This window comes from Sipha flava, unplaced genomic scaffold (assembly GCF_003268045.1).
Source record: "Sipha flava isolate LNK unplaced genomic scaffold, YSA_version1 252_pilon_pilon, whole genome shotgun sequence".
Classification (NCBI taxonomy): Eukaryota; Metazoa; Arthropoda; class Insecta; order Hemiptera; family Aphididae; genus Sipha; species Sipha flava.
Window position 1 is genome coordinate 279,649 of NW_020272904.1, and position 15,686 is coordinate 295,334.

Consider the following 15,686-nt stretch of genomic DNA (forward strand, 5'->3'; position numbering starts at 1 on the left):
TTTTTTTAATCATATTTATTTCATTTTAATAAAATTGATTTTATTTGTAGAAATTTCAATATTATTTGTTTTTTATTTTGATAAAGGTTATTGATTATTTTATTACAATAATTATTAAGCTAGTAAAAAACACATTTATTAACAGACACTAAGTATTAACGACTGTAATTTAATATTATTACTAAAATAAAATATTCTGAACCATTGTTATAAATAAATAAATTTCTTTAATAGTTATTAAATATTAAATTTATTCCACAAACTTTTAAAATAGTTTTTAAATTTAATTTAATTTAATTATATTATTTGTTCTGTTATGCCCGTTATACATATTTACATTATATGTTATTCCATTTTACATTATATATTATTATACATACATACTATTAGAGTTGAAAATGTTTATGGAAATTGTATAAAAAATAAATTATAACAAGATGTTTTATGTATTTATTCAGAACTATATCAATGAGGTAAAACCATCATGTTTATACAATTTATGCTATAAGTATGTTGTTAAAGTTAGATATTAGTTTTAATTTTGTAAATATAATTTAATTTTTGTAATGTTAACTATTGTTGATATTTTGATGTTGCATAATTGAATTGATAATATTCAAAATATAGTCTTTAGAATACACATTAATATAGTAACACATTGTAAATGGATCAAGATCTAGTACATGGACTTAATTTTTTTACATCATAATTCAAGTAAAGTTGTTGATGCATAATATTCTTGTGAATTTTTATATAAATATGTTAGATTATAATGTATATATTAGTATATTACTGTGTTGCATTTTTAATCCATGTAATATTATCTTATCTGTGATTTATCTTCCATTATGTGTATGTTATTCATTGTATACATACACTTGTCATGCATATATGTGTATGAATTTAATTTAAAGCTCATTTATCTTGTAAATAATTATTCTCAATGTAAATTAGTAATTTTACATAATTTTGTTGTTGGATATTATATTTTAGATTGTGGAAAAAATATTTATTTGTCTCTTACGTACATAATATACGCTCAAAACAATTGTTTTATTTATTATTTTAACTATAATAATTATTATTATTATTTTTTTTTATTTTTAACGACAGAATAGTCATTAGAGTAAATGATTATAAAATAAAAAACATTCTTTTGTACCAATTGGATTGATTTTTTTTTCTATGTAATTTTTATTTATTAAATAATAACATAATGTATCCAATGACCAGAGATCAGCTAACAATACAAAAAATACAAATTAATAAAAAATAAAATCTTTTGTTTACAGTATTTAATGTATAAAAAAAGTTTGTGTTAAGTCTTAAGATAATTTAGGCCATTGGCATCGTTCATTGAAAGATACAACATTTAAAACATTTGGCCTCTGGAAATATACTAGGAGAGTAGCAGTGAATCCATGTAAATGTGTATCACCTCCAAACTCGACATCACCAGCACAAAGTACTTGATACATTGATACGTTATCTGGCAATGCCATGGTAAGACTTTGAATGTCAATACTATTGAGTTTATGAGTCGTAGTAGCCATTGTTAACATGGCCTGTTGAATAGCTGAATGACCAGTCATACGATTGCCCAATACAATAAAAGTTCCATCTTCTGGGAATAATGTATGAAGGATATGACGGTTTTTATCATAGCTAATGAAAAAGTCTTGTACAAATTTTAAAACAGTAGATACATCACTTTCCAACTTGTCATTCATGCTATGAAAAACACAAAACATATTAAAACATAAATAATAAAATTAAATATTTATATAAATATGTCTTAACAAATAAGGTTTATTAAATATGATATTGTTTTAATCGAAATAATAACGCAAAGAAATTTAAATTAATATTACTATAAACTTATAAACCTGTAACTATAAATTCCTTCACCATGGACTTTCTTATGGAGGATGGATCCCCGTGGCTTTTTTTTTTTAGGTAAGATGGATTTTCATGAATAACTGACAAGTGATATTTAATATTTTAATGAAAATTGAATAAATAAAAATTTTTTGACAAGATATAATTTTTCATCCGAATATGCAAATATTAGTATACAAATAACAGATTACACAAGGTTACAGATTAATATCTGTAATCTTATATTATATTGATGTAAAATATAAACAATAAATTAGTCTTACGATACCATCGATTATACAAGTGAAAACATATTTGTGTTTATCAATTGAATTTAGCGATTTGTGTAGTGTATAGACGAGTTACGACTGACTTGTAATTTTATTTTTAATACTTAAAATTTTTTTTATTCTGAATTTATTTAAAGAAGATTTTAATTTAAAGAATTTTGATAGTTTTTTATATTTATTTAGTATTATTCTACACAATAAAAATATAAGTTAATACACCTTGCAGTAATATTTTGATTTCCTCCTAATTATTAAAAAATTGGGCCATCAAGAAAGTAGGACAGGAATAGCCTGAGTCCTGGGAGTTGTCATCCAGACCTATTAAATAAAAAATTTTAATAATAATTAGCTATGCTGAAATTAAACAATACTAATTCATATTGTGTGCTATTTATAATATTGTTTAGAATTATATGGCCATGATATGGGTTTTATATTTTTAAATATTATAATTAAACCAAATATTATGGTTTTTTTTATTTATTTATTAACTTGAATACTAGTTTTGTTCTAAATATTATATTATTATTTATAGCTTAGACTAATAATAAGAAAGAGGGGGGCCAAGAAATAATCAGCTATGATTCCCACTAAAGCTCTCACTAACCCTGTAAACAATTGCAATACTCAGAAACATTAATTGCTAAATTCTATATAGGTAGTTGTACATAGGTATTTGTTATTTATTAAAAAACTAACACAAAATACTTTACCATACTAAGTAAATTGTGTCTTATATTATATAATTCACCACACATATATTATGGTTTACTTTGTATATTTTGTTTATAAAAGTAAATATTTTGTAGCTAAAAATTTCGTACAATATAAGCCATTATTTGCAAAATAACGTGAATCTGTAATTGTTTAATTTTAAGGAACATATCATGGCGTGAATTTGACATAGTCACAAAGTATATTAATATGTTCTATATATGTATAATAGGTCTTACATAGAATAAGGTAGTAGAAAATTTACATTGGAAAAATTATATACCTGCATTTCCAATTATAACTGAGAATTTCACAATAACAATGACAATATTTTTTAACTTGTAGTTATATAAATTATTATTGGTATAAGTATACTTACTCTTTTTTAGAATTCTACAAAAATACAGAAAACAGATGATTGATGACAGCAAAATACGAAGAATTCAAATAGTGTGTGGTTTATTTTCAGTTTTTAAAATAATTTTTCATGCTATCAGTTATCAAAATGTCTAAGCGATAGGGACGGGTACAGTTCTCCCGATTTTTGATAACAATTGATAAAAGTAAACACGATAAGAACAAAAAAAGCTAATGCCAACCTCCAAAGTGTTAATAAAATCCCAATTCCCGTTTCGTTTTCCAGCATATAAATGAATAAATAAATAATTGATTTCATACCAATAGTAATTTTTCGAAAAATTTATACTGAGAAATTTTGTCTTCTATAAAATAAAACCCTGTTTAGTTAGTTTTTAATCAGTGAAGTTAGATTTTAATCGTTTATTATTTAAATTTAATTCATTAATCATACTTTAGTACTTTATATCATAGTTTATTTATACTATGTACTATAATTTATCATACATTTAAGATATAAATATTTGATTCTAATAATAAAATAAAATAAAAAGTAGTAATAAATCTACTAATAAATATGTCTTATAGTATTAATCAAATGTTTGATATACCTATACGAGTACTAAAAGAATGTTGATTAAAAAAAAAAAAAACAGATTTTAATTTATTTCGATTTTAAAAACAATAGTTAAGTCAATGTGATATGTACTGAAGAAAATGATTGATATTGAATGATTAAAGTAAAATTTATTGAGTTTTAAGATATTTTTCAGTTATCATTATTATTTTGGTCGAGTTAATTATATTAGAATCTTCACACTTCTACCATTTATTAATCAAATAGTATAGATTTTATATTTTATACCTTCCGGATACATGTTTTTTTTATAATATTATGTGCTCCATTATATTTTTTAATGTTCCTATTATACCTACCTAAATAATAAATATTGAAGATATATTTTATTCTGTTTTGATAAAAATGTAAAATTTTAGTCAGATGAATATGATGCACATACTCAATTGGAAATTCAAGCAAATGCAGCTTATATAAAATTCATGATACAATTTGAATTACAAAAAATGAATGCCATCCAAAAAAATTTTAAAAAGTACAGTAAGTAATATATGTTAGTTATAATATAATAAAATATACAGGTATACCTGTATAATAATATAATAATATATATTGGTCATTAATATAATACTAATTGTGTAGACACAGATTATTTTTTTATTTGATTTGTAGGTAAGTATATATATTTCAGACTTGTAGCTCAAGATTTACCAATTATTTTTGTTCAGCTGCTTTACGGTTCAGAAATGTATTTTACTTGAAACTGAATAAAGATAAATTGTTATCAATTGTTATTGATAAATCAATGTTTTGCCCATAAACATATAATAGAACATAAATATAATATATATATATATATGTTCTATTATATGTCTATGGTTTTGCCAACTAGAGCAACTGATCTTTTTGCACCTTTCTTGATGCACCCTAATAAGTGAAGAAGCGAAAATTAATTTAAATTTGAAACTAATGATGAATTAATAATTTGTAAAAATGTAAATGAAGTATCATTCTGATTTAACATACCTATTTATTGTTTTTGTCTTATTTTTGGTAATTAATCCCAAATTTTAGAAAATTATTTTCCACCACATACTATGTTTAGACAGTGTCGGCCTGGCCAAGGCAGCTAGGCAGCAATCGCTGCCTGGGCCCCCGTCTTTTTTTTTTTTATATGTTTATTTAAATGCAACGAAACGGTTGGATATAATAATTACGAGGAAAACATGGTCGTAAAGTATATTAACTTTTAATTTTTAAATCTATAGTTAGAATAAGTAAATCGTACTTCTTATTATCTTAGTCAGGTTTTATAATTGTGCTGTAGTTCGATAAATATAAATTATAATTATTATGGATGAATGATCTTGATATTAAATAGTATTGAAGAACGATTAATTCCAAATGAAAATATATTAAAGAATGTAAATGGTTAGATCCAAAAATATACGAATACATCGAAAAGTTTGAATAATATGCTATGGATATCTTGATAACTGTAACAAAGTGATCTGATGTTAATAGAGATACTGTATTACTTAAATAGAAACAATTTGCTTTTTATTATTTTAATATTATTCCAAAAAAAACATGATATAATGAACAATAATGATGGTGAAGGTTATATTATAGATGAAGTGATATATGATTCAGAAGATGAACTTGATTCGATAAATCGTAATACCTGTTGGAAATGTATAGCATGTGCTTTTAAAATTATTACCCAACTATCTTGTCATTATGGTATGTACAACAATTTGAATCAGGTTTTTAAATACATAATGCTATTGCCATAAACTCAAGTCTCTTGTGAAAGAATATTTTCTAAGTTTAAAGTAATAAGAACAAAATTAAGATCGTCACTCGATCAGCAACATTTAAAACCATTAATGCTTATGGCTATTGAAAAAGATATTACTTTAAATGTAGATAAAATAAAACTAACAGATGACGTAGAAAAATCGTCAAAAGAAACGACAAGACTTTTCATATGATATAATATATATTATTAAATGTATTTATTTTATACATGCATAGTTTTTTTTTATAAAAGTTGAATACTTAACGGTAAATTTAAATTAAGAGAATTTTTTAACTTTATTCTTTTTTTATTTAAAATAACAAATATAGAATCTATATGTATACATTTTAATGACCATTTTACATATTTAAGATATATTTAATTTCAATATACGAGTAATAAATAAATGTTGTAGTATGGGGGTTAGATTAGGTTAATCCTACCTGGGCTCTTTAGAGCCAGGCCGACACTGTGTTTAGATAATTTTTTTAAACAACGTTATGTAAGATTGATGAATTATGAAAAGTTTGTTACTAATAGTGCCGTAACTGAACTACTCGAGGCCCATGTGCAAATCAAAATCTTGAGGCCCCTTATCGTTGTACATTTTTTAACATTTAACCTTTTGATGGTCCGTAATATGGTACGAGGCCATAGGGTAGATTAGAGTGTTCAACTAGTCTTCAAATATTTGGATATTATAGAAGATCTTTAAATTTAATTTCGTTAAATTCACTTGGATTTATTAAACCTCGTACATAGGCGTAACTAGGGGGGCGCAATAGGGTTTTTAGCACCCCTGAGTTCAAATGTAGCTCTTCTGTTTTTTTTTTCAGATATATACTCTATATGTAATTACTATTATATAGTAATTACTATAAATAATCTATATGTAATTACTATTATATAGTAATTACTATAGATTATATACATCTGAAAAAAAACAGGAGTACTACATTTGAACTCAGGGGTGATAAAAATCCTATTGCGCCCCCCCTAGTTGCGCCAATGTACGAGGTTTAATAAATCCAAGTGAATTTAACGAAATTAAATTTAAAGATTTTCTATAAACATATCAATCAGATATTGATGTAGATGAAATAACTCCAATGAGTGAATTCATAATATGGCATCTACAAATAAAAAAGGAAACATCCAACACAATAAAAGCGTTAAGTAATTGCAACGAAGATATAGGTATTTCCAACTATTTACATAATTACAACCATTACTTTTAATTATATTAGCCACTTTGCCGATCACATCTGCATCCAGCTATTTCGTTTTCGTTTCGACATCTTTTTCAACACTTTGATATTTGAAATCATATTTACGAAGTACCTACTAATGGTAAAAATCATCTATATGATTTGGCAGTTATGAATATACATCATGATATATTAGTGTCAATAAAAGTTGCAATACGTGAACTAAGTATTACAAGTCATCGATTAAGATGAATGTAATAATTAAACATTATAAATCAGTTTTTAAAATATAAATATTATTGTAGACAAATATGGTATATTTTTTCATAATTATATTCATGATTTATTTTTCAATTAAGGCTGTTATTTTTCATAACATCTCCTTTGAAAATTCCTAGCTACCCCCCCTGAATTCGCTAACCTGTTAGACAAATCCTATAGTATAGAATTCACCTAATATATTTTGACTAATGAAGTAGGTTCTTGTTTATAGTATTCTAGTATATAGTTCAATTTGAGTACAATTTATTAATAGAAGTTCCTTAAATCCCATTAAGACAATGTTCACATTAGGTTAAAACTTAAAATAAAGAATGACTCTTTAAGGAGGTTCAACATTTATTATTTTACTCAATTTTGTTAAATAATTGCATCGTATATTAATCATAGGCGTGCGCAGGGGGTATGCAGTGTATGCAACTGCATACCCTAAACATAGAGCCTTCTTTCTAAAATTACAAAAAATAAATAAAAATGATAACATATTTGGTCTTATGTATATTATGTGATTTTGTATTATATTATGATTTTTATTATATTTTTATATTTAGTCCCAGACAGTTTAATTTATTTTTGAAACACAAATCATATGCTATAACGATTTAATGTGTTAATGAAATTAAGAAGTACAATAATTCAAGCGAGATTAAATAGCTATCAACTACAGAACAAGAAATGGCTATAAATTAAAATTAGATGTATACAAATAGGTATATATATGATAGTAAAATTTGTAAATATGTATGATTCAATTTCTTTGTAACTATTTTATGGATGCAGTCATGAAGACCAGATATCTCTGGATACTTATAAAAGAGTAATAAGAGTAATAATCTACATCTTTTTTTATATTATTGTATATTTATCTCTAATCTCTATTATGAATGCATCTCATTTTTTTCTTTATGAGTGGTTTTTTCGATGGAGCGGGAAATTTTATTTTCCTATACTTTCTTTCCCGGTCTCGTAGTTGCAAATCTGCTACCCTGTTTTAATTCTTAGGTTCGTTTGATTTTTTTCCCGTCCCGTTTACCCAATTCGATCGTATAAAAACTCTTCAACGGCCACTGTTAGGGCTCCTCCAATCATCGCATTAGTTTCCTGTCATTCCAACGCCTCCATGACGTTCGGCACCTGCGTGATGTCACAAATCCGATACTATTGGCCTACCTTTGTGGTTTCAAAACGGTTTATAAATCGTTTGGTTGTTGAACGTATGATGTTCAGTGGTTTATTGGTAAATACATTTATGGGTATACGAACATTAATTGAGTTTAATGTACCTGCAACAAACAATTTATCTAGCATTGATCAAAATATTACATATATTATTTAATAATCTTTTTTTACTAACACTTATCATTTATGTGTGTATGTATATGTTATGACGAATGAGATTTTTAACTGGCATACTTTTAACATTAATTTTTTAAATTATATTTTAAAGTTCACTTATATAATTATATACATATATATATATATATATTATTGTTATTTTAATTAATACAGTTCGTACATATCATATATTAACATAATGAATACGACTTTTTTTTATCAAACTTAAAATTGTTAAGTAAAATGAAGGACTAGGCACATTAATGAAATAATAAATACAATAATATCAACAATCGAAATATATTAACTACATAATCATGTTAATGGATTTCAATTATTTTAGTTTTAATTAACATGATTATTGTTTTAATGATTTATATGTATATTTTATTATTTTTATTATATGATTATTATTTATTTTACATAAACTTTTTTTATTTACATAAATATTTTTATATCTAGTAAGAATTTTCAATCAGTTTGAGGTCAACAAATAACATTTTTTTAGAGAACGTTTGTGACTTGAATAAAAAAGTGTATTTCCTCGATGGAAATTCCTGTATCTATAGTAGGTAGGAATTTTGGATGTAAGTTACGTATATTATGTAAATACTATACGGCAAGCTGTGGGTATGTGTGATATTGAGTTTATTTTTATTTTGTGTAATGGACTGTACTTTGGTATAAATCAAGGTTTGTTGTTTTTTATTTTTAAAAAATTGGTAGATTATTTAAAAATAATGTTTTCCTGGTATTATTAGTTATATTAATGGGTCATAGAATCAAGCACTTCTCGGTAAAATATCGTAGGTGGCAGTATTATTTTATTATTTTAAGAATTTGTATGTCTTCTATTTTTTTCAGGATAATTTTTCGGTGGTGAGGGCGTGTTGTCAACCTCGACGTTATCATTAATAGTAAGTGAATTAAATCATAAATTAAGCATACATAGATAATCAATGCCATGGTAAAAATTGGCTATCAGTTATACTCACATTTTGAATCATAGCTGTAGTACAAATGGACTCCGAAAGGTCGTTAGTAGTTAGTACTACAATTTGCGAATGCGTATATTAAATTACTTTTAGTGCACATGATATACCTTTTGCCAAAATAAGCTCGTTCAATTTTAATTTACTATTGTATTTATCTGTACTCGTGATTTCAATACGATTTTACACATTGCCGTCCTTACAATACTAATCAGCAATACCAACTGCAAAAGCCAATCGGCCACTTCGAAATCGGATAAGTCGACGTATTTTTTTTCATTCACGTTCGGTATTTGGTTTCGCAAAGATGGGTAGCGAGTAAGGGAGGGTCTGCGTTTGGAAAAATTGCCTTTTTACCCGCATAATAATAGTAATGCGTTTGGGCGAGTTTCATAAAATTCATCTGGGCGAGACAAAGATAAAATTGTAAAGGTTAAGATAAAATTATTATTATATAGGGAATTTTATATCAACCTGAATATGGTGCCATCTTATTGCAGGTCGGCAATTAGTATAGGTAGTATAGGTACTCTATCAATTTTCAAATATCAGTTTGCTTGAATATTGAAAACGTGGAGTTGTATTATAGCAAAAGCGTACCCAGGAATTTGTTATAGGGGGGGAGGGTCCAAATTTGTATTTTATCTGTTCACTAATTATAATTATAGTTTATCTCAATACCAACAAATTACTATTTAATGTACTAGAGTATGGTTTATACGGATCTAGATCAAAATATCCAAGGATAAAATATCCAAACCAAAATATCCAACGGTCAAAATATCCAAATTTATCGGTTTTTCCGAAAATTAGTACATAACACTATACTTTCTAATACAACTGGCTCAAATATCAAATTATTTAAGCATAAAAAAACCTAAATTTTGTGAAAATATTAGCTTAAATATTAAATTATAAAAATTAGCTCATAAAATTAATTCAACCTATATACGCTGTATATTACTAAAAGTATAATAAATTACGTTAATCGTTATAATATGACAAAAAACGGTGATTTTTTTTTATCGTGAACCAATTAATATCTTGGGAAGTATTAGGAATATTAAAATAATTTTTTTTTAAAACATTCTGTGTTTTACTATTTTACACTGTATTACAATTTTGATCATTTTAACTTCCTCCCTTATTTGATAAAACACTATAAACTTTTGATTTTCAAATGGAAATAACTACTTTCGATAGCGAAAATTTATAAAATACTGAAAAAATTAATTTTAACGTTTACAGAATTTAATTTCAGTAATCCGCTTGCGTCTTATTACCGTTTAAATATTCGTTCAATTTACTGCTATTAGGCAATTTATCAAACCCAACAGTAAAAACCAGAAGACAAAACGGAATGATATCTCAATTTAACAATACCCATAACGGTCATAATCAATAATAACTGTGATATTATTTCTACTAACATGTGATACTAATTTTTAGAAAAAAGGATAAATTTGGATACTTTGTCCTTGGATATTTTGACCGATTACCGGTTTATACATTATAGCATTGATTATAGATACTATCTATAATCAATGATTATAAGTAGGTATATGATATAATCTATAAACTTTGTATATTGAAGATAATAGGAAATTAAAATACACTTTATACTATTATTACACTATTTACTATTAAATCGTTGAGTATGTAGAAATTTGTAGACCCGAAAATCCCCCCCTAAGGAATGCCCTTGTATTATAGTGTTAGTTAATATTATGGATCTTCAAATTGATTATATATCGCACTAGAATAATTTGTAATAAATACTAATATAGTAGTCGATCATTATTTACAGTTGATATTGAAATTAATAACATAATATTATCCTTGTTACTATAAATAATAAAACAAAATGTTAAAATAGATTGACCTATTAATGTTTTTTTTGGTGAATAATCCACTCTTTTATAAATGCTTCCGTTACTTTTTTAATACTCCTACGCTTTAGATTTTATTTCTATATTTTAATATGCAAATTACGTCACTATTCCCTTCTGTTTTCTTTTATTATATAGAAAACGTATTAATTAATTATAATAATACATTTTCTGTATAAAATTAGTTAATGTTATATATTATTTTATGTATTATGTATATTATGTATATTATAATATTCTGTATAATACAATTATAATATAGAATATATTTTTTCAACATTTCAGTTACATTTTTCAGTCACTAATCGGTTAACTAGGATAAAGAAATAAAGATATTTTTCATTCAAACTCTGATTCTAACCAAACATTAGTAATCAGCTGTGTTTATTCTATTTATATTTTACATGTTGAATGAATATTATTTTTGCTGTGGAATGTTTATCACTATTTTGTTCAGAGGAAACCTACACAAAACGTATTCCACGTAAAAGAATATTTGATTATAAAATAGTTTTATAATTTTTCAATTTTAATTTTTACGAATGTTACAGAATAAACCAATGACAGTTTTATTGGTAGGGCCGGAGTAAGGCTAAATGACGCCTGAGGCCAAAACGCCAACTGGCGCTTTTTTCATACAACCCGTAATATCATTATACTTAGAAAAAAAAATGTTGTTCGTGAACAGAAATACAGAAAAATTATATATTATGTATATTTTTTCATCTTTTCACTTGTATATCGTTTATTATCGTCTAATTTTTTAGTCAGGAGTGACGACAACTCAACGTGATCCCGATCGAACGATAACAATTATTTGAGAATTATAGCAACATATACGATAAAACATTCTACGCTAAACCATAATAAATTTACTTAAAATATACTTATATTATTTTAATATACGGTTAAACGAAATAACCAAAATTATTATCAATATTTCAATATAAAGTTATAGGTATTTTACATTAAAAAAAAAAAAATAATAATATTACTGACATTATGTGCAAAGTTGTAAAAAAATAATTTTGGCGCCCCCCTGAAAATGGCGCCATAGGCGACCGCCCGAGTCACCTTACCTTCTCACCAGCACTGATGACAGGTGCGGATCACCTGCAGGCTAACCTACATGTAGGTGCGTAATTTTTTTACTCATTGAAGTGCAAGACATTTAAATGAACCGTAATAATTTTATGGTAGATGTATCTATTCGATTTAGTTGTTTTAATATGATTCGTAAAAATGTAAAATACTTTTTTTAATTCAGTTAAAATAAAACTGAGTATAGAATCATTTAAATTCAAATATTTAAATGTAATATTATATATATATTTACATTTACATTTTAAACGTAATTTTTTGGTTAAAATGTTAAATTAAATCTATGGAAAAAATAATATGCTTAGATGAAAATGTCCGATTTTCTTAATACATATTACATAATTTTATCCAGTGGCGTACATTCAATCTTGATCTGAGGGGGGGGGGGGGGGGTTAACAAGAAAAATCGTTATCTTTTTTTTTTTTCGTTGCACAGATAAATAAGATAAATAACTGCTATAAATAGAAATTATTTTATACAGCTTTTTTACCAATTTACAGTTTACATTTACATTACAGTAAATTAATAGCTTTTGGAATATAAAAACAGCATAGTTAACAAAACTTTTCAAACACCTATCAATATAATTATTTAATTATCATAATATTTGTATAGTTGTATATTTTAAGTTCAAAGCGTAATAATGAAACTATGAATATATTACACGTCATCAATAATAAAACAATTTTTTTTTTTTTTGGCCCTGGGGCCAAAATTTAGAATCCAAACTATCCAAGTATTATTTAAATTTTGCAATATCGTACCTCAATAAATATTAGTCAATATAATGTGTTTTTTTAATCTCTTCAGAAAATAAATTATTATGATTCGTTAATTCAAGATGATACTTATAGTCAACAGTCATTAATTTCTTAAATGTTTCTCATCATAAGGCGTTATGAAATAACCTTCTGATGATATTTTTTTATTCTTCTTGTAAAAAAAAAAAAAATTATATATATAGGTCGTACGTCAAAAAGGATGTAAATTATGTACATGTCGCTCTAGTTGCCAGATGAGAATCCAAATCTTAGTAAACATATACACCAACCAGTGATAGTTGTCTACAACTAACAACAATATCATGTGCAGTTTCGTAACCATTTATGGTATCAAACCCGGCAACACGATGACTCACATTTACAGTAGCCTTCAAGGTGTTACTTGGCAGTTAATGCATTATTATCAATATTGTACAAACGTTTTAGGATATTGTATTTTTATTTAATTTATGGTGTATAGATAAATTTACAATAAATATAGAAAATAGACATATGATTGGTAGTTCGTAATGTAGCAGAGGTGAAATGGGCAGGGGTGAAAAATCTTTATGACAAGGTATCCGAATTTGATTAATATGTATACTATTATAGATTCGTGGCTAAATGTTGATAAAATTCAACTTATCAAAAAAAAGTAAAAATTTAAAATGTTTTTAGATAAAAGAAAAAAGTTAATATATCTATTATAAACAACAAAAAAACTTTCCTTTTATACTTGCATTTTTCAATTGATACTTTCAAAATGTATAATTTTATTTAAAGTAAATTATTCGTGTACCATTAAAATGTAATGCGCATGCAATAGGGTAATATTTATAAGGATGGTATGGGCTTATAAAGACTACCATTTAAAATACTATTCTCCTTTTAAATCGCATATAGACATAAAAGACATAACCAATGTTGTAATGTTTATTAACAATACTATTCCACCTATGAAATAAAAACCATAGATTATAGAAATGTAAATTATGTACTACCACAGATTATAAATCTGTATGTTTATGGTTGCCATCTTGAATTATGTGTTTTGTAGATTCGTTAACATAGATATAAACAATTTTCTGCCAAATACATTTAAACATTTGTTAGATTTTAAAATTTAATTTTGGTTGAAGTTTAATACGTAGGACCAGTTATAACATTCAAAGATCAATTTCAAACTAGAATTTATAAATGTATTAATATTAATTGCATTTATAAAAAAAAAAAAAAAAACCAGTAAATTATTATAATTAATTTTATTCTATGGTAAAATATTATACATCGATACATTGTAGATACACTGTTTTATTGAAACAAATATTTGAAGTCAATGATTTTCCAATTATAATAATTATACACATTATTTTACAGTGAGGCGAGTAAAGAAACACCCATCAATAATAGTACAAGTATGTTTATTTACTCGTTGTAAATAATAAATTAATATATATTACATCACTTTTATTAATTTATTTCATTTTTTATTTTTGTTTATAAATAATAAAACAATAGAAAATTTAATTAAAATAATAAACCACCATTCGATTCCATTCAATATATTTCATATAGTTTTTTTTTATGTAATACCAACAAGCTTTTTGTGGCCATATATGGAAAGATTTATTAATGGTATACTAACAATTATACTGTAGATTACAAAATATACTATTGTAAGGTATTAAAAATGTATTTGAATCGAAATTATATTACACAAAATGTATCAATTACAAGTTGAACATATTTCTATACTATTATACAATGTAATCAACAAACGTACTATTACTGCGATTGATTTTGTTCCTGAAATAAACTCAATTGGCCTCAAGTACTTGTTTTATTTTGGATTAAAAAACTGTAGGTATTGAAAACCTTACAATGCGATCACGTACCTAAATGTGGTTTTAAAACAGTTCTACTCCAGTGTATAATAATACAGGAGTGGGAAAAATATTAACCGTATACAAATCTGTTTCGCTCTTTGTTTTTCTTTGACCGAAAATTTCTATCTATAATACGTGACTTATTAAGTTTACAAACCTCTTGACTTTTTCCACCTTTTTTGTATTCGCCTCATAAATTATCAATCCAACCCTTTAATATTCTATATCATCATCTTCATGTATCAAAACACATCGTCATTTGTTTTAATCAATATTAATTTATAAATATTAATTAATAATTTTTGTTTGTCATGAAATACGATTTTCTTTACACGCATAAAATTGTGTCATCCAGGTCTGGAGTAATAAATAATTTGTGTTTCCATGTGAGGTTTTAGAACAACCCAAAAATAGACAGTAGCCTGTCCCTCTCTCTACTTTTGTTTGTTGAGGCCAAAAGAAAGCTGATCTTCTTTGCTGTTCTCCCACTTAGATACAAAACAGTACTGGAGGTCTACTACTACAGTTTGGTTGCTAGTCGACGCAAGTTCAGTATTAACGCGTGTGCTTACGGGTGTTAAGTTAATATCGTTTTTGTGTAATTTTTATTTTATTTT

General features: G+C 25.4%; 1 protein-coding gene across 3 annotated transcripts; it reads right to left on the minus strand.

Moving 5' to 3' along the window:
• Nucleotides 1–1,174: 1,174 nt before the first annotated feature.
• On the minus strand, nucleotides 1,175–3,388 carry LOC112684579. 3 transcript variants are annotated; one of them, XM_025556166.1, is made up of 3 exons: nucleotides 3,262–3,388; nucleotides 2,388–2,486; nucleotides 1,175–1,731 (listed from the first exon to the last, which is right to left on the minus strand). In XM_025556166.1, exon 3 carries the CDS (start codon nucleotides 1,728–1,730, stop codon nucleotides 1,326–1,328), a length of 405 nt encoding a protein of 134 aa, XP_025411951.1. In that variant the 5' UTR covers nucleotide 1,731; nucleotides 2,388–2,486; nucleotides 3,262–3,388; the 3' UTR covers nucleotides 1,175–1,325. The 3 variants fall into 3 exon arrangements, with proteins under 3 accessions (XP_025411951.1, XP_025411950.1, XP_025411952.1); XM_025556165.1 differs by lacking the exon at nucleotides 2,388–2,486 and having other exon boundaries at nucleotides 3,262–3,387; XM_025556167.1 differs by lacking the exons at nucleotides 2,388–2,486; nucleotides 3,262–3,388 and adding an exon at nucleotides 1,887–2,245.
• Between the last annotated feature and the right edge of the window lie 12,298 nt (nucleotides 3,389–15,686).